Source organism: Nerophis ophidion, linkage group LG13, assembly GCF_033978795.1.
Source record: "Nerophis ophidion isolate RoL-2023_Sa linkage group LG13, RoL_Noph_v1.0, whole genome shotgun sequence".
Taxonomy (NCBI): Eukaryota; Metazoa; Chordata; class Actinopteri; order Syngnathiformes; family Syngnathidae; genus Nerophis; species Nerophis ophidion.
This window is the reverse complement of record NC_084623.1, coordinates 19,190,088-19,210,883: the sequence shown is the minus strand read 5'-3', so window position 1 is coordinate 19,210,883 and position 20,796 is coordinate 19,190,088. Positions and strand designations below refer to the sequence as shown.

The window sequence follows — 20,796 nt, the reverse complement described above, 5'->3', positions numbered from 1 at the left end:
GGCCAAAACCCAGTCAGAGGTTTTTTAAAAAAAAAGGGACAGACCAGTTAGCAGCGACCGCTTTGAGTAGGAATTAAACTGTACCGCTTACTCTCTAAAAACTATTTGTCTGCACTAGTGTTGTCCCGATACCAATATTTTGGTACCAGTACTGGTACCAAAATTATTTCGATACTTTTATAAATAAAGGACATCACAAAAATTGCATTATTGGTTTTATTTTAATAAGAAATCTTAGGGTACATTAAACATATGTTTCTTATTGCAAGTTTGTACAAGACAACTTGTCTTTTATTAGTAAGTAAGTAAACAAAGACTCCTAATATAGCTGCTGACATATGCAGTAACACATTGTGTCATTATCCATTCTATTATTTTGACAAAATTATTAAGGACAAGTGGTAGAAAATGAATCATTAATCTACTTGTTCATTTACTGTTAATATCTCTCTTTTAACATGTCCTATCTACACTTCTGTTCAAATGTATTAATCACTTATTTTTCTGTTGTTTGGATACTTTACATTAATTTTGGATGATGCCACCAATTTGGATGTCAATCCAATACCAAGTCGTTAGAGGATCATACATTGGTCATATTCAATGTCCTCATGTGTCCAGGGTCATATTTCCTGAGTTTATAAACATAATATAAATAAATAAATAAAAAAACGAAAGAAGATGTGATGCCACAAAATATCGACGTAATCGTAGTAGATACGAGATACGCTACTGTACTTGGTAACATTACAGTGGATGTTAGGTGTAGATCCACCAATGGCGTTTGTTTACATTCTGACGCCGGTGACTGCATGGACAATACTTGTAAGAAACGTACTTTATTTGTCGCCATCGAGGCGAAGATAAGTCATTTAGACGTAGCTATAACACTGCTGACTGGGGCTGGACTTTAGCAGCTAACTAGTTAGCGATGTCTTAAAGTACCTCTTCCTGAGGGCGTTTAATTGTTATAACTTCACTTTTATCCTTAGTTTTTAAGCCAAAATGCGTGCGTTCTCCCTTTTCTGTCTACACACTGTGTCTGCTTGTAAGTACTCTGGGATTGTGCACTGCCGAACATGCTTGTCTGCTCATAAACCAGCAATGTTATGACGTGACGACATTGTCGGACCGGTACTTTTCAGAGGTGATATAGCACCGAATATGATTCATCAGTATTGCAGTACTAAACTAATACCGGTAAACCGTACAACCTCAAGAATAATTTTCTAACATCAAATGAAAACATGAACGGAATCACGTTATCCTCCCAACACACCTGCTGCGAGGGTGGTTTCAACATTTGATGATATGACTCCGAGCAGATGGTTGACTCGTCGAATCTTTGACTATTTGAAGATAGCCTCATTGAGTGTAGCAATAACAAACGGTTTTCTATATTTAGTTGCAATTAGCAGCCAAATCATAAGGACAGCCATACTTGCCAACCTCGAGACCTCCAATTTCCGGAGGTGGGGGGGCGTGGTCGGGGGTGGGGCGGAGGTGTGTTTGGGGGGGCCTGGTTGGGGTGGGGGGCGTGGTTAAGAGGGGAGGAATAAATTTACATCTACAATATACAAACTCGAGTATTTCATATATGTATATATATATATATGTATATGTATAAAATACTTGACTTTCAGTGAATTCTAGCTATATATATTTATTTTATTATATATATACATAAAAGAAATAGTTGAATTTCAGACGGCACCTATCAAATACACAGTAATAAAAACACATTTGTTCTACTAACTGTACTGTGCTTGCTGGTTACTAAAAAAACAACAACAACACTTACCTTTCACTATATTAGTAACCTTTGTTCTGCCATTTATTTCTTCATTTTGGTCGTCGACGGTGTAATATATTGGGTTGGCGTCAATAACCCGGCGAGGTGATCAAGTTACGTCTCTTTACTGTGGGCTTCAAAACTGACTCCCTCACTTGCCGTCAGGTGCCGAACACCACGTAAATCATTGGCCAATCAAAAAGCAACCTCGGCCATAACGCTATAGGCAACATTCACCAGGAGATGGCAACAGACGACATAGAATCACTCTATTACAGACGGCGTCGCCATGGCTGTAACTTCCTCGTTCTTCTGCTTTGTCTCCTTGTGTGTGCAGTTTTTTATTCAAATCCGTAGATGTTGTAACGTCAGCGGGCGGGCAAGCTGCTTATATAGTGGGAAAGCGGACGTGAAAACAGGCTGTCAACACTCAGGTCCGCAAGGAGCTGGAGGGGGCGTGGCTTCCAGCACCGGCTGAATTTCGGGAGATTTTCGGGAGAAAAATACTGCTTTAGGAAGCAATAAAGTTTGGTTCACCTTGGTGGAGTACAAAAGTTGTCAAAGATACTAAAGTAATCATCATAATAGGTTACAGATTCAACACACCTCTGGTGACTGTCGCCCATTGTTGTTTATTATAGATGGAAACGTGGCCAAATCTGCCCCAAAGGTTGGATTACATTTCAGGGATCATATGCTTCATTACATCTAGTGCATTTATTTGATTTTTGGGGGGCTTTAAAGTAAAACATACTGTTTCCCTTGGGTGTGCTTGAATTAAAATAACCAGCATGTCTACACATCCAGAATGTAAATGCTCGCATACACCCGTGTGAAGAAATAGAGGTGACAATGTAAATAAAATTCACATAAAACCTTTAACTTGGTCTGAATTGACTTCCAACCGATAACATCTCTTTGCCATACTTATCCACATTTAAAAGTAACATAGTTTTGATTTACCGCGAGTTTCTTATTCGAGTTTTGGTGACCCTTAAAAGGACATTTTCAAGTTGTGAAAAATGCAAGTTTTGCAAAAAGAACACATATGACATTGCGTGCAACGGGTTTTCTCGACAATTGAGGAACAATACAACATTAGGAATAAACAGAATCTGTAAAGACAACACGACGCCATTTATAAAGGTCATTATTCCTTTTCTGTATTTTTAAATGGCAAACTGTTTGAGTGGAGACAGTGGTTATTCTCTCCCGAGCTTGGATATTTGCTCCAGAGCATAGGCTGAAAAAGCAACGTTAACTCGATTCTTCTAAATATCTTGTATATTTGAGGTCTTTATGTCCCAGTGACAAACTCATTATTAACATGTGTCTTTTTTATCCTTTTGTAATCTAGGCTTGATTTCAAATGGGGATTATTAAATAAATAAATCAAAATGTGAATTGTGTTACCTGAACCATGTCTTATAAATGTGAGACACTTAAAGGGGAACTGCACTTTTTCGGGAACGCTGCCAATTATTCACAACGTCTTTCTTTTTTTATGCATTCTAACCTGTAAATAAATGTTAGCAAAAGTCAGCTAACAATGGAGGTAATGGCAGCTGCCTTTAGCAACCAAAACACAGCTGGTGTTTCTTTGTTTGTTGTGAAGCTTTACACAGAACGGTCAAGCGAACGTGTTTCTCTACCAGATGTCAACCAATTGTGATATTAAGTCGGCTCTTACCGGAGACTTCAGCGGATTATGCGACCTCCTTCTGCAGCTGTTAAAAACGCAGCTGTGATCTTGGCTCCTCCATTGGCTTCTCTCAGAGACACTGGCGTTCTCCGCAGCCCTCCGACTTTCAGGTATGACTTTATAATCTCACTAAAACACTATTAACACAATAAGCAGATAAGGGATTTTCCAGAATTATCCTAGTAAATGTGTCTATTAACATCTGAATCACTCCCACTGCCGCCGCCAGGAGCCGTCGCCTTTTCTTTTCTTTTTTTTTAGTGCTTCACTCTAACTTTCCTCATCCACAAATCTTTCATCCTTGCTCAAATTAATGGGGAAATTGTCGCTGTCTCGGTCCAAATTACTCCTGCTGCTGGTGGCTATGATTATAAACATTGTGAGGATGTGAGGAGCCCTCACACCGGTGACGTCACGCGCACATCGTCTGCTACTTCCGGTACAGGCAAGGCTTTTTTATTAGCGACCAAAAGTTGCGAACTTTATCGTCGATGTTCTCTACTAAATCATTTCAGCAAAAATATGGCAATATCGCAAGATGATCACGTATGACACATAGAATGGACCTGCTATCCCTGTTTAAATAAGAAAATCTCATTTCAGTAGGCTTTTAAGCATGTGGTGGCACATTATTTCGCAGACGCACCATATTCTATTTTACCTCGAATGACAACAACTGCTACTAATCATGACAGACGTCATTAAAACCATCAGAGACCACTTCGGGAAAAATGTCGATCTAGAAACCTATATAAAATGTCAACATAGAAGCACTCATTAGTTAGATTTTTTTGATCATGGCGCAGATAGCACTATTTAACGATATTGTTATTGTAATCACTAATGCAGACAAACTATTTTAATGTTATTTTTGCTAACACTTTAATATGTCGAACATATTCACCATTAATTAGTTGCCTATTAACGTTAAAGTTAAGTTAAAGTACCAATGATTGTCACACACACACACTAGCTGTGGTGAAACTTGTCCTCTGCATATGACCCATCCCCTTGTTTGCCCCCTGGGAGGTGAAGGGAGCAGTGAGCAGCAGCGGTGGCCACGCCCGGGAATCATTTTGGTGATTTAACCCACAATTCCAACCCTTGATGCTGAGTGCCAAACAAGGAGTTAATGGGTCCCATTTGTATAGTCTTTGGTATGACTCGGCCGGGGTTTGAACTCACAACCTACCGATCTCAGGGCGGACACTCTAGTGGTTAGAATGCAACATGCAAATTAGTAACATATTGGCTCTTAATTAGTCCTTATTAAGTACTTATTAATGCCTAATTCTGCATGGCCTTAACCCTAACCCTCTAACCGTAACCCTAACCAAATAACTCTAAATGAGGTATTTGTTACTTACAATATGTTCCCCCAGTGTCCAAATAACTCTTAATTAAGTCTGTGTTACTTAGAATATGTTCCCCAAACTAAAGTGTTACCTTATTTGGTATATATTGTTCAGGTCCCATGAGTACTGTTGGCGTTTTTTTTTATTTTTCATTTTATTTTTATGGGGATAATTGCTTGTATTCCGTGATGGGACTTCTTCCCGGAAGTGAAAAACTGTGGTGGTCAACCAAGCCAAGATTGCCGTTGTGCAACAAGCGCAAGCGGCAGACAAATGATCTGAATGCACAACGGGCCTAAATCTTCCTGCAAAAAGCAGATACGAGCAAAAAAAAATCAAACAATGCAATGGAATACATCCTTATACTTTATCCAAAGATTTTTCGATTGATATCAAGAGTTATCTGTTGGTCGCGTCCCCAGACATGTCCAACGATTTCGTGCTCCAGACTTGATTCTACACTACGGAACAGATGAAAATTTGGAAAAGCATGGAGGCCAACAACTTATCTGTATGTGGCTGGGTCAAGGAAATTGGGATCAAGACCCTTACGAATAAATACGCATAGTTTTTTTGCTCGGGTATGGTTGCATGTCATGATTTAACTTTGTGTCTACAGCCATGTTTGTTGCCTTGTTGTGGATGCAAGCTACATTTACAAGAACCCTGGTTTTCCCTGTCTTGGATACATTTTAACATTATAAATATGCATATTTTTTGGCTCGGTTAAGGTTGCATTTCATGATTGAATTCTGCGTCCACTGCCATGTTTGTTGATGCTGTTTACGAATACGCATTTTTTCCACCTTCTATCACAATATAACTATAGATCTCAATGTTGTGTATGTGGTGAAAGATTATTTTTGATTGCCTTTTGCTTTGTTTTATTTCGACTCACCGAGTTGGTGCGTTTTCAAAGCAAATTAATGTTTTAAGATACACAAATAATATCAAGATGATTAATTAAATAAATAAAAAAACACTGTGGGGGGAAGTGCAGTCAGAGCTGCCTGTAGGAGGAAAAGTCACCGCCGCTGTCCATGGTACTGAGGACGAGCACCAGCAGCCCGGGGCGGGGCATGTGCTGATGGCGAGACACAGCTGGCAGGTGATTAAATTTCACCGGTGGTAGTGAAGTGAACTGAATTATATTTATATAGCGCTTTTCTCTAGTGACTCAAAGCGCTTGACATAGTGAAACCCAATATCTAAGTTACATTTAAACCAGTGTGGGTGGCACTGGGAGCAGGTGGGTAAAGTGTCTTACCCAAGGACACAATGGAAGTGACAAGAATGGCAGAAGCGGGAATCGAACCTGCAACCCTCAAGTTGCTGGCACGGCCGCTCTACCAACGGAGCTATGCCGCCCGAATGGTACGTGTATAGCTAATCATATGTTGTCTTTAACAGTAAGCGGCCAGGAGCAGAGCGAGAGAGAGGATTGGGAGAGGCGGCAACGTTCCGACAATGCCGAAAAACATTTGGAAAAATCTTGTTAAAACTTTGTTAAACCTGCACGCTTGGTTCTTGTGCCGTGTCTACAGCAGAACTGCTAGAAAGCGACTTCCACAAACAATAAACGTTAAACGTATATCAAAAAAACCTTTAATGAAGTGATCACTGCAAATTTGTGCATTCTTCGACGCTGCTCACTTGGACTGGAGTGTGTGCTACTTTTTTCCTCGGCGTTTTTGATCACCCCTCGAGGAACTCTGAGGAAACCTTTATCCTTACCGCGATTTGGAATGTTTCGTACAGTTAAAAAGAACGAATGCATAGGGCATTTTTCTTCGAGAATGGCTAAATGGCGCCTATTACCCATTGACAGCACGCATATTTAAAATTATTATTATTTAAAATTTGTTTAAAACCAAGCAATAGACACCTCCTACTCGCTGCTTTTTTAGCCACCTTGTATGTGCCACATTTAACGACTTAGAATGCATAAAAAAAAAAAAACATATGTGTTCTTGTCTTACAAAACCCAAAACCAGTAAAGTTGGCGTGTTGTGTAAATGGGAAATAAAAACAGAATACAATAACTTGCAAATCCTTTTCTACTTATATTCAATTGAATAGACTCCAAATACAAGATATTTAATGTTCGAACTGAGAAACTTTTTTTTGCAAATAATCATCAACTTAGAATTTAAGGACAGCAACACATTTCAAAAAAGTTGACACAGGGGCATTTTTACCACTGTGTTACACGGCCTTTCCTTTTAACAACACTCAGTAAACATTTGGGATCTGAGGAGACCGATTTTTTAAGCTTTTCAGGCGGAATTCTTTCCAATTCTTGCTTGATATACAGGTTAAGTTGTTCAACAGTCTTCATTGTGGTATTTTACGCTTCATAATGTGCCACACATTTTCAAATGGGAGACAGGTCTGAACTACAGGCACGCCAGTATAATACCCGTACTCTATTAATACCGCTGTTGGAACACGTGCAGAATGTGGCTTGGCATCGTCTTGCTGAAATAAGCAGGGGCGTCCATGAAAAATACCTTGCTTGGATGGCAACTTATGTTTCTCCAAAACCTGTATGTACCTTTCAGCATTAATGGTGCCTTCATAGATCTGTAAGTTACCTATGCCTTGGGCACTAATTCCCCCCCATACCATCCCAGATGCTGGCTTTTGAACTTACAGCCTGGATGGTTCTTTTCCTCTTTGGTCCGGAGGACATGACGTCCACAGTTTCCAATAACAATTTGAAATTTGGACTCGTCAGACCAGAGACCACTTTTCCACTTTGCATCAGTCCATCTTAGATGAGCTTGGGCCCAGCGAAGCTGGCGGCGTTTCTGGGTGTTGTTGATAAATGGCTTTCACTTTGCATAGTACAGTTTTAACTTGCACAGATGTAGCGACAAACTGTAGTTACTGACAGTAGTTTTCCGAAGTGTTCCTGAGCCCATGTGGTGATATCCTTTACACACTCATGTTGTTTTTTGATGCAGTACCGCTTAAGGGATCGAACGTCACGGGCCTTGCCGCATACGTGCAGGGATTTCTCCAGCTTCTCTGAATCTTGTGATGATATTACGGACCGTAGATGGTGAAAACCTTGAATTTCTTACAATCGCTCATTGAGAAATGTCGTTCTTAAACTGTTCGAAAATTCGCTCACGCATTTGTTCACAAAGTGGCGACCCTCGCCCCGTCCTTCTTTGTGAATGACTGAGCATTTCATGGAAGTTGCTTTTATACCCAATCATGGCACCCACCTGTTACCAATTAGCTTGTTCACCTATGGGATGTTCCAAATAAGTGTTTGATGAGCATTCCTCAACTTTCTCAGTCTTTTTTGCCAGTTCTGACAGCTTTTTTGAAACACGTTACAGGCATCAAATTCCAAATTAGCTAATATTTGCACAACAACAACGATTACCAGTTCGAACGTTAAGTATCTTGTCTTTGCAGTCTATTCAATTGAATAGACTGCAAAGACAAGATACTTAACGTTCGAAAATTTGCTCACACATTTGTTCACAAAGTGGTGACCCTCGCCCCATCCTTCTTTGTGAATGACTGAGCATTTCATGGAAGTTGCTTTTATACCCAATCAAAGCAGCCACCTGTTCCCAATTAGCTTGATCACCTATGGCATGTTCCAAATAAGTGTTTGATGAGCATTCCTCAACTTTCTCAGTCTTTTTTGCCAGTTGTGCCAGCTTTTTTGAAACACGTTACAGGCATCAAATTCCAAACGTTTACCATTTCGAACATTAAGTATCTTGTCTTTTCAGTCTGTTCAATTGAATATAGGTTGGAAAAGATTTGCAAATCATTGTATTCTTTTTTTATTTACGATTTACACAACGTGGCAGGTTCACTGGTTTTGGGTTTTGTACATACTAATTGTAAATACAAAAATAGTGCAGTTCCCCTTTAAAGTCAATGATGAAAATTCCGAAAGCAGTCCACTTCAAGTGCTGCAGTTGACGGGTGCCCTATAAAATATTTCTGTACTTACACAAATTCACATTCTTTGGCTCTTTTTGATTCAAACAGAAGCAAAAATAGGTAGTTCCGAGACGAGACACATCCATGTTTTTTACTTCTGTGTCTTTGTCAAGCATCTACAGAGTTTCCAGACAGGTTTTTCCCCAAAAATCGAGGCAATCAGTAATAGCATTGCCAAAAAGTGATAGTGTTTGCTGACATTTTTGTAGGCAGGAGAGGTGCAAAAAAGGGTATTAAAGCCGTCAGCATCTTCCTTCCGAACAGCCGAGGCAAAAGGTTTGATGTCTTGAAAGAAGTAAATACAACCAAGGAGGCCGAGCCAGTTCATCAGTGACAGAGACTAAGCTCCTTTCGGACCAAGCACTTTTTGCACTGGACCACACAGCACCAGTGGAAACGACACAGACAGTTCTCCTCAAACACCACAGTTTCCTCCCGGTAGCCACGCTGACAGCAGAGCAAATCGCAGCCGCTGATGTCCATGGCGGTGCTGTTGCACATGCGTCCCCGCGTCCCCAGTGAACCCGTTTTCCGATTTGCCAGGCAGAAATCTGGCGACTCGTCCGAGTAGATGAGATCCTGCTTGTCGGGAGGTTTGATGTTCTGGCCCACGGGGATGAGAGTCTTGCCATCGTTGCCGCCCATCACCTTGGAGGCGCCGTTGAATCGCTCCAGGAGGCGGTCGCCGATCTCGCGGAAGTGCGGCATCTTCTTCCAGCAAGTGCGTAACGTGCACGACCCGGACAGTCCGTGGCACTTGCACTCGGTCCGCATGTAGAGCTTCACCGCCTGGCAGGGGGAGAGGAGCACAGGGCGGTAAAGAGGTGAGGGAGGGCACATACAGTGGGGCTAAAAAGTATTTAGTCAGCCACCGATTGTGCAAGTTCTCCCACTTAAAATGATGACAGAGGTCTGTAATTTTCATCATCGGTATACTTCAACTGCGAGGGACAGAATGTGAAGAAAAAAAAAATCCAGGAATTCACATTGTAGGAATTTCAAAGAATTTATTTGTAAATTATGGTGGAAAATAAGTATTTGGTCAACCATTCAAAGCTCTCACTGATGGAAGGAGGTTTTGGCTCAAAATCTCACAATACATGGCCCCATTCATTCTTTCCTTACCACGGATCAATCGTCCTATCCCCTTAGCATAAAAACAGCCCCAAAGCATGATGTGTCCAACCCCATGCTTCACAGTAGGTGTGGTGTTCTTGGGACGCAACTCAGTATTCTTCTGCTTGTCGGGAGGTTTGATGTCCTGTCCAGCTACTCAGGCAAATCATTTTGTTGATGTACAAACCCCGTTTCCATACGAGTTGGGAAATTGTGTTAGATGTAAATATAAACGGAATACAATGATTTGCAAATCCTTTTCAATCCATATTCAATTGAATGCACTACAAAGACAACATATCTAATGTTCAAACTCATGAACTTTATTTTTTTTTGTTGCAATTAAAAATTAACTTAGAATTTCATGGCTGCAATACATGCCAAAGTAGTTGGGAAAGGGCATGTTCACTGTGAAGAGAATTTGGAGAAATCAGTGTGAGTGATTTCTCCAGATTCTCTGAACCTTTTGATGATACTATGGACCGTAGATGTTGAAATCCCTAAATTTCTTGCAATTGCACTTTGAGAAACGTTGTTCTTAAAAACTGTTTGACTATTTGCTCACGCAGTTGTAGACAAAGGGGTGTACCTCCCTCCATCCTTTCTTGTGAAAGACTGAGCTTTTTTTGGGATGCTGTTTTTATACCTAATCATGGCACCCATCTGTTCCCAACTAGCTTTCACACCTGTGGGATGTTCCAAATAAGTATTTGATGAGCATCCTTCAACTTTATCAGTATTTATTGCCACCTTTCCCAACTTCTTTGTCACGGGTTGCTGGCATCAAATTCTAAAGTTAGTGATTATTTGCAAAAAAAATGTTTATCAGTTTGAACATCAAATATGTTGTCTTTGTAGCATATTCAACTGAATATGGGTTGAAAATGATTTGCAAATCATTGTATTCCGTTTATATTTACATCCAACACAATTTTTCAATTCATATGGAAACGGGGTTTGTTAGATGCCCAGATTTACTTTACAAAAGAGAAGTGCGGTATACTTCTCTCGTTGCCTTGTTTGTGTTTGACTTTATTAAATGGATTTATATTATTATTGGGTGCAGCTGAGGGAAAAAAGGAAGACAAAGTGGGGAATTGTGGGGACAAGAGGGGGATAAGACAGAGAGACAAAAACAACAACAAACACAACAGTAACAACAACAACAATAGAGCAACATCAGAAAATAGGATATGAACAAACATGATGGTAAAACTGATAGCAAAGAAGCAGTTAGTGAAATAAATAATACAGAAATGACAATCCACATTATTACACTACAAATGGAGCAATACATATACCAATAGAAAGAGCACTATTGATAATGAATAACAACAATAATAACCTCTATTTTTAACAATACAATTGTTCAAATACAACAATAAATACATGTAATGATAACTTGAAATACAAAAGAAAGCCGATAAATGGAGAGGAAGAAAGAGAAGCCAACTATATTAACCTTGTAGATTGTTATAGTAATGATAGGTTAAGCTTTGTCAGTGTGCCATTTGTTACCCAGTTTCCCGTAGGGCAACAACTGTCAGAATGTCTGTATCTAAGTTATCAGAAAACTTTGTGTTGCATTGAGTTCAGCTCGCCCTGCAAGAGGACAAAAACTGTCTATGATCCTACCAAGCAGAAGGCTTTTAAAACACCACTGTGTACGATGGGAAGCGACATGAAGGCGTCAGTTTCTTTGATGTATTGTAATACAAAGGAAGATTTTGTCTTGACCCGAGATGTACAAATCGGAGAGGAGGCAGGCTCTGACCTCCCTCCAGGGACCTTTTCTTTGAACTGTTTTATGGCCTTTTCTTTGAACTGTTTTATAACAAAGGAGATGGCTGTTTACGACCCCCCTCCCTTAGAAACAGCTGTTGCCATGTAATCAGGGAAAGTCCAATAAGAGAGGAGGCGTACAATCTATCGTCAGAGCGTGGTGGAGACTGTACAAGAGTACAGCCCAGACGTTTCTCCTCAATTGAGCCAAATTTAATTCTGTCTCTGTTTAATTCCTTGCTTCTTTGTCTGTTTAATGGATGTCATCAGTGTTTGAACCTGACAACAACGTTAATATATGTTTGATGAAATGTGATTATACACATGAGTGTATGTATGAATGTGTACTTGTATGTGTACAGTATGTGTCTACCAGATCCGTGCGGTGAACTTAACACCAGGTGAGGCATACATACTTTTTTTTCTTGTTTTTTGTTTTTTTACTTGAATTCATATGTGCCGCTCTAGTCAATGTTGATTTAGGTTGCACATTAGAGTTACAGGGGAAAAAAGGGAGTTATTCGCTTTCATGAAAACGTTACCATAATGATATTATGATATGATAAATGGGTCCAAAAAGTATTTGATAAAGTTGTTATTAAATACTTTTTGGTCCCGTTTGCTTTTAACAAAATAAACGAACTATTGTGATTGTATCTTATCTTTCTGTATTTGTATCTGAAGCAGCAATAGCTATCCTCCATGAAAACGTAATTTGTATGATCGCATTCAATTTGTCTTAAAGTCCAGTTTAGAGAAGTATTCAATCTTGGATACAGTATATAATCCTCCATATTGGCAGAAACATTCATTTAATTCAATTTCATTCCAAGAAATTAAACAATATTTTAGCATCTGACTAAAAACACCCACAAATGCTGGCTTACTCTAGTAAAAATACCATGTTTGTTATAAATACAGTTTAAAAAAAACAAAAAAAACAATTCTGGCTTCCGCTGGAGAGACCTGTGTCTAATAGCTTGAGCGCCCCCACTTCTTCCAGTGTGGCGAATCAGACTACTGCTGAGGAATTGAACTGCAAGTTGACAATGTATCACCCCCTACCTTGAGGCAGAGGTACTTGCTGCCTCATGACCTGCCTTTTCCCAGTAGCAACAAGCATGCACCCCTTCACACGCACACGCCCAAAACACACGGTGTGTACCCGTGGAGGCACCGCCTGTGTCTGCCTCACTTCTCGTCTGCTGCATTGTTTTGATCAGGAAACACGGAATTTCCGCGATTTTGACCATGAAAATGATCAAAATACACAGGAACCACACCAAAACCACATAGAAAGCATAAACCAAAAGATAAATATTAAAACTTATTTTATTTTATTACTTTATTTTGGAACATCTTATGCCTCACTTGCCTCCCCTGACAACACGTCACTGGTGTATATGTATGTTTGTACAGTGAAAGTATATGTACAGTATGTGAATATGTATGTTTGCACAGAAAATGTGCGTGTGATGTACCTACTGTGAGTGTGTAGGTATGTACTGTATTTGTGATATGCATGTGGGAGCGTAGGTACCTGTGTGTGCGCGTGTTTATGTATACGTGTTTGAATAACTGTGTGTATGTAAGTATTTATGCGTATTTGGCATTACTTCCTGAACACGCGGACACACCCATTTTGAAGAGGCGGGGCCCCTCATTGTCAAATCCTGTTGACATCCTGTACACACAGGCGTAGCATTTTCGAAAAGCTTCCACAACGATCGACACTTCTGATGTGTTTATTTCCACAAATGTCGTACCTTGCGCCGGTCAGTGTTGTATAGTGTTGTCCCGATACCAACTGTTGGTACCGGAAATAAAATAGAAAATATAACAATAAGAATAAAATAGGCTGAAACGACGCGTCAACGTACGTATTTTTACGTCATCAATGACGTAAAAATACGTAGACGCCGTTTTTGTGCGTCGATGCGTCGCATATTTACGTCACACGACTGTCATGGTGGAGCGCGAAGCAGACGATGCGAGCTGTGCGAGCAAGCGGAAAAAAGCACGGCAACGGTCATCAAAAGTGTGGGAGTATTTCAATAAACGGCCTAATAATGTTGTTGTATGGACACCGTGTCGAACGGAAATGGCCTTAGCAGCACAAACGGCTATGAACAAACATTTGAAAATAAAACACCCGACAGCGTTCTTGCCATCACCATTAACTAGTCAATCGTCCACTTGAGTATACGTTGTCATCATTACACAAAAACATGAATGTGTCATTTGTATCTGCGTTGTAAATTCATAAACTAAAGCACCGTTTCGCTCTGAGATGTGCGTTTGGCGTGCTGTTCAGTGTTTACAAAGATGCGCTCCTCTTTAACGCAAACGTTAATTAGTTGTGCAAATACCTTTTACATTTTAACAGTTACATAAAATATGTACAAACAAACAATTAAATTTCACTTTAATCATACTATCATTGTTGTGTTATTAAACACATTTAACAAGATAATGTGTGTAGTTACCAGAGGTGGGTAGAGTAGCCAGAAATTGTACTCAAGTAAGAGTACTGTTACTTTAGAGATTTATTACTCAAGTAAAAGTAAGGAGTAGTCACCCAAATATTTACTTGAGTAAAAGTAAAAAGTATGTTGTGAAAAAACTACTCAAGTACTGAGTAACTGATGAGTAACCTGTTCGTTTAATGATTCCAGCAACAAATAATGCACAAAAACATAAAAATAGCAATGAGCAAATTCAGAGCCAGGAATATCTCTTAAGCAACTACAACAATATTATATATTAAATAATAATACATTAAAATAAAATAAAAATTAAGGCAAATTGAGCCACAATAACTTAACAGCACCGTAGGCTCGGTAGGCATTTATTGATTGATTGAAACTTGTATTAGTAGATTGCAGTACAGTACATATTCCGTACAATTGACCACTAAATGGTAACACCCTAATAAGTTTTTCAACGTTTATCAATACTTAATAAATGACCAAGTCGAGGTGATCTACCTCATATATACATACACACACATATCATATATACACACACACACATATATATATATATATATATATATATATATATATATACAGTATATAATTTATATTTGTTTATTTTGCGGTTTTTGTTGACATGTTAAAGGTGTTTTAATGAATATACATGCATGTTTAACATATAGATTCCTAACTTTAATGAAGACAAGAATATAAGTTGGTGTATTACCTGATTCTGATGACTTGTATTGATTGGAATCAGACAGTAGTGCTGATAACGTCGCGGTTTTCAAATGGAGAAGAATAAAAGTTCCTCCTTCCTGTCTAATACCACATGAAAGTTGTTGGTTTTTGGCATGTTATCTGTCCAGCTTCCATATTCGTTTTTATACACTTTACAAGAAATACATTGATGGCAAACTCCGTGGCTTGCTAGCTTGTTTGCGCTGGTTTATGGAGACTCTTATTTTGTTAGCGCAGGCGCGATGGAGTGGCGCTTTTATTGTGAAGACAGGAACTGTGCGATCAGTCTTTAGGCTTTTGATGGGAAGTACGGTTGAAATAAAAAGTGTCTTTTTTCCTTTACACTTTCGATTGATTGGTTGATTGATTGAAACGTGTATTAGTAGATTGCACAGTACAGTACATATTCCGTACAGTTGACCACTAAATGGTAACACCCCAGTAAGTTTTTCAACATGTCGGGTTCTACGTGTTACGGTCACGTGACCACCTGGCTCTGTTTGATTGGTCCAACGTCACCAGTGACTGCATGTGATTGGTGAAACGCAAGCATGCGTAGTTCCTACTTTGAATGCTTGTCTGACAAAATCAAAACAAACAAAGCGTGCATTAAGAGATCGGTAAAAAAAAAAAAGTAGCGAGTAGCGACCTGATTGCAGATAAATGGAGCGGAGTAAAAGTAGCGTTCCTTCTCTATAAATATACTCAAGTAAAAGTAAAAGTATGTTGCATAAAAACTACTCTTAGAAGTACAATTTATCCCAAAAGTTACTCAAGTAGATGTAACGGAGTAAATGTAGCGCGTTACTACCCACCTCTGGTAGTTACTAGACACACTTCTTGGCTCAGACACGGATGAACTCAGCAACAATGAGGAAGACAACAATGACAGTAATGATGCTGAAATGGTCAGAGAATTTTGGAGAATCCCCCATTTCCAAGAGTGAAAACCCATTAAAATAGTGGAAAGAACATTCGGACAAGGTTTGCAATTCTGGCAAAGTCTGGGTCTGTCTTACCTCTCAGTTTCAGTCACATCGACCCCTTCTGAGCCTATTTTCAGCTGCTGGGAATATTGTAAACAAGAAAAGAACCAGTCTCACCCCAGAGCAGGGGTCGGGAACTTTTTTGGCTGAGAGAGCCATGAAAGCCAAATATTTTAAAATGTATTTCCGTGAGAGCAATAAAATATTTTTTTTACACTGAATACAACTAAATGTGTGCATTTTTAAGACCAACATTTTTAGAGTATAATAAGTCTCTAATTCTTTTTAATAACAATGTTATTCTAAAGTTAACCAATAATATAATACTTGTTACCATTAATGCGACATCTTGAACAGGTGCGATAGAAACAAGGATGGTTGGATTAAAATGCATGAGAATGTTTTATAATTTAAACTTTATTTTTAACACTGTGACTACCAGCAGAATTACTAATTACTTATCGTGTTAAAGGGGAACATTATCACAATTTCAGAAGGGTTAAAACCAATAAAAATCAGTTCCCAGTGGCTAATTTTATTTTTCGCAGTTTTTTTCAAAATTTTACCCATCATGGAATATCCCGAAAAAAGGCTTTAAAGTGCCTGATTTTCGCTATCTGTAAATCCACCCGTCAATTTTCCTGTGACGCCACAGAGTGACGCCAATACAAACAAACATGGCGGATAGAACAGTAAGATATAGCGACATTAGCTCGGATTCAGACTCGGATTTCAGCGGTTTAAGCGATTCAACAGATTACGCATGTATTGAAACGGATGGTTGGAGTGTGGAGGCAGATAGCGAAAATGAAATTGAAGAAAAAACTGAAGCTATTGAGCTATTGAATAGCTATTGAAGCTATTCGGCGATTGCCTTCTAACCAGCGATTGCATCTTTTGACCACTGAAGCAACCTAAATCCGTCGATTGGTAAGTGTTTGTTTGGCATTAAATGTGGGGGGAGGGAAAGGCTGGATGCAAATATAGCTACAAATGTACATACAGCTAGCCTAAATAACATGTTAGCATCAATTAGCTGGCAGTCATGCCGTGACCACATATGTCTGATTAGCACATAAGTCAATAACATCAACAAAACTCACCTTTGTGATTTCGTTGACTTTATCGTTGGAAATGCATCTGCTTTGAGTGTCGCAGGATATCCACACATTTTTGCCATTTCCACCATGTTAGCATCGATTAGCATGCCGTGCTAATCGATGCACACTCCACATAAGACAACTTGAATCCGTCCCTGATCGTATTGTTACACCCTCCGACAACACACCGACGAGGCATGATGTCTCCAAGGTACAGAGAACAGTCGAAAAAACGGAAAATAACAGAGCTGATTTCACTTGTGTGTGTAATGTGTTTGAGAAAATGGTGGATTGCTTCCCATTGTAACGTCACGGGTGAAAGGTCATTGCTCCGACAGCGAACAATTGAAAGGCGTTTAAATCACCAAATTCACCTTTTTAGAGTTCAGAAATCGGTTAAAAAAACATATGGTCTTTTTTCTGCAACATCAAGGTATATATTGACGCTTACATAGGTCTGGTGATAATGTTCCCCTTTAAGCAATGTCAGCTATGATTTTATCTGAGAGCCAGATGCAGTCATCAAAAGAGCCGCATCTGGCTCTAGAGCCACAGGTTCCCTTCCCCTGCCCCAGAGGATGTAGACATGCTAACCTTTCTTCATTACAACTGAATTGGTTATTGTGTACTGTGTTGGACTGGATGTTTATTTTGCACATTTTAAAAGCCGTACTTAATGTTTCCAGTGCTCCAGAATATTTAGATTGGCACTTTTTTGTGCTGGATGTTTATCTTTATTTTTGCACATTTTAAAGCAAAATAAGCAATACTTTTACTTTTGTTGAAATGTTTACACTGTTACCGAATATTTCATTTTGCACTTTTTTTGTATTGGATGTTTATCTTTATTTTTGCACATTTTTGCAAATAAGCAATACTTTTACTTTTGTTGAAATGTTTACACTCTTACAGAATATTTCATTTTGCACTTTTTGTATTAGATGTTCATCTTTATTTTTGGACACTTTAAAGCAAAATAAGCAATATTTTTACTTTTGAAATGCTTATACAATTGCAGAATAATAATAATTAATCTATAGATTAATCGAAAAAAATAATCCATCGATAAATTGATAGAAAAATTATCGTTAGCTGCAGCCTTAGAATAAAAATAAAAAGCCACAATAAGAATTAAAATTTAACAGTAAAAATAAGAATATAACAAGAGAAAGTAGGCAGTAGTGACCATGTTATGAAAATATATAGCACTGTTATTGCACTGGGGGAGCAGCACGGTGCTAACAGGGGTTAGTGCGTCGGCCTCACAATACGAAGGTCCTGGGTTCGATCCTGCACTCTGGATCTTTCTGTGTGGAGTTTGCATGTTCTCCCCGTGACTGTGTGGGTTCCCTCCGGGTACTCCGGCTTCCTCCCACCTCCAACAACACGCACCTGGGGATAGGTTGATTGGCAACACTAAATTGGCCCTAGTGTGTGAATGTTGTCTATCTGTGTTGGTCCTGTGATGAGGTGGCGACTTGTCCAGCGTGTACCCTGCCTTCTGCCTGATTGTAGCTGAGATAGGATCCAGTGCCCCCCGCGAATAAACGGTAGAAAATGGATGGATGGATGTTATTGCACTGTTTTTAGTTGCAGTTTATTTCAGTATTGCTAGTATTGTTATATTGATCTGGAATATATGTATATATATTATATTTTCTTCAAAGTGTGCATTTTTTTTAAACTAAAATAGTGACTTTTATACTGATGAACCATGTTTTTGAACCAACTCAGTTCATTGATGGAGGTTTCACTGCATTATTTAAAGAAAACCAATGAAGTTCTTCTTAATCCTACCTTTTTGTGCACGGTTTCAAAATAAAAACAACCCGCTGATAAAACAATGGATCGGTGATACAAAAGCAGACACAATTCTGAAGGAATTTAAGTGTCTAACCCTCCTCCCCCTTTCATTCATGTTGCCTCTGGCCTTCCTACTTCTAACAAGCCTTGACAACAGATCATTCACTTATACTGCGCATAATTAACCCATCACACACAGGAACACACACACACACACACACACACACACACACACATACACACACACACATATTTTCAAAACGTGTATGCACACATGCATGATTGCACATAAACAGACATTTCCACGCATTCAAGCGTACTTATTTCGCAACCGAGGGCATTTTGTTCGCCGACGTTCAAAACGGATCGTTCACTAATGCTAGAATTGGAAAATATCCCAAAATGCTTGTCAGTTCTCCGCCACCTGTCTGTGACCCCGGCTGCAGTCGACTGTAATTATGTCTTCTCCCTGCCACGTTTTTTTTCTGCGAGTCTGTGTACCGAACAGCGCGGAGGGCTAAAAGGGCGATTTGCGAGATATGTTAAAAGCCGCACTTTAAATCAACATCATTAACCGAGCTAAAAGGTTGCTACTTCGTATCCCTCTTTTTTTTGAGAAGCAAAATGACTTGCTGGGTCCATAACTCACGGGGCGTTCAGGCGAGCAACGAGGGACGAACTCCCTGAGCTGTGTAAATGTGAGAGGATAGCTGCCTCGCAGGCTTGAAAACAAAATGTGTGGCACGCTCTTGTTTTTTGGTGTTTCAGAAACCTGATTCTTGTAAGAATATCGGCTTACGGTGCTACACGAACATGGCTAGGGGCAATGTGTTTTTCCTTTTGAATGTTGGTGGAATGATGGAACATTCCACAGGACAAGCAACGCCTTAAGAGTACCATGAGCCGGTGTTTTTCAACCTTTTTGGACGCAAGGCACATTTTTTTCATTTAAAAATATGGAGGCCCACCACCAGCAGAAATCGTTAAAAAAGGATAATCCACCAGGTCATTTTGAGTTTGTTGGTGTTTTCATGCTGGTCTTGCGCTGTTATTTTGGTGGCCCTTCCTGTTTTGTTGGTATTTTCCAGTTGTAGTTTCATGTCTTCCTTTGCCCGCACCGGCTTTGTGTTAGCAAGCAAGGCTATTTAAGTTGTTGCTATCCTTCTTTGTGCGAACATTGTTGATTGTCATGTCATTGTCATGTCATGTTGATTGTCAAAGATGTACTTTGTGGACGCTGTAAGTTTTTGCTGTCGTCCAGCATTGTATTTCTGATTCCTTTCTAGCCGTTTCAGTTTTACTTTGGTTTTGCATGGCCATTGCCTATTCCTTTCCCTTTTGTTATTTTTTGGGTTAAGCATTACCCTACTCAGTGGCCTAGTGGTTACAGTATCCGCCCTGAGATTGGTAGGTTGTGAGTTCAAACCCCGGCCGAGTCATACCAAAGACTATAAAAATGGTACCCAATACCTCTCTGATTGGCACTCAGCATCAAGGGTTGGAATTGGTGGTTAAATCACCAAAAATTAATCACGGGCGCGGCATCGCTGGTGCTCACTGCTCCCCTCACCTCCCAGGGGGTGAACAAGGGGATGGGTCAAATGCAGAGGACAAATTTCACCACACCTAGTGTGTGTGTGACAATCATTGGTACTTTAACTTTAAAGGCCTACCGACCACGCAGTCTGATAGTTTATATATCAATGATGAAATATTAACATTGCAACACAATGTTTAGTTTACTAAAACACAATTTAAAATTTTCCGCGGAGTTTCTTGTTGAAAATGTCGCGGAATGATGACGCGTGTTTGTGACGTTATTGGTTGGAGGGGACATATTAGCCGAGCACCACTTGCGGCTAAAAGTCATCTCTTTCCATCGCATAATTACACAGTAATTTGGACACTTGTGTTGCTGAATCTTTTGCAATTTGTTCAATTAATAATGGAGACTATAAATAAGATTGCTGTTG

General features: G+C 39.5%; 1 protein-coding gene across 1 annotated transcript in view; it reads right to left on the bottom strand.

Annotated features, from left to right (window-relative positions):
- Positions 1 to 2,404: 2,404 nt before the first annotated feature.
- wnt6b (wingless-type MMTV integration site family, member 6b) overlaps positions 2,405 to 20,796 on the bottom strand; it is a 156,866-nt gene continuing 138,474 nt past the window's right edge. Inside the window, exon 4 of the mRNA XM_061918486.1 lies at positions 2,405 to 9,610. Coding sequence (XP_061774470.1) covers positions 9,149 to 9,610 — 462 coding nt within the window. The 3' untranslated portion in view covers positions 2,405 to 9,148. The remainder of the gene's footprint in view (positions 9,611 to 20,796) is intronic.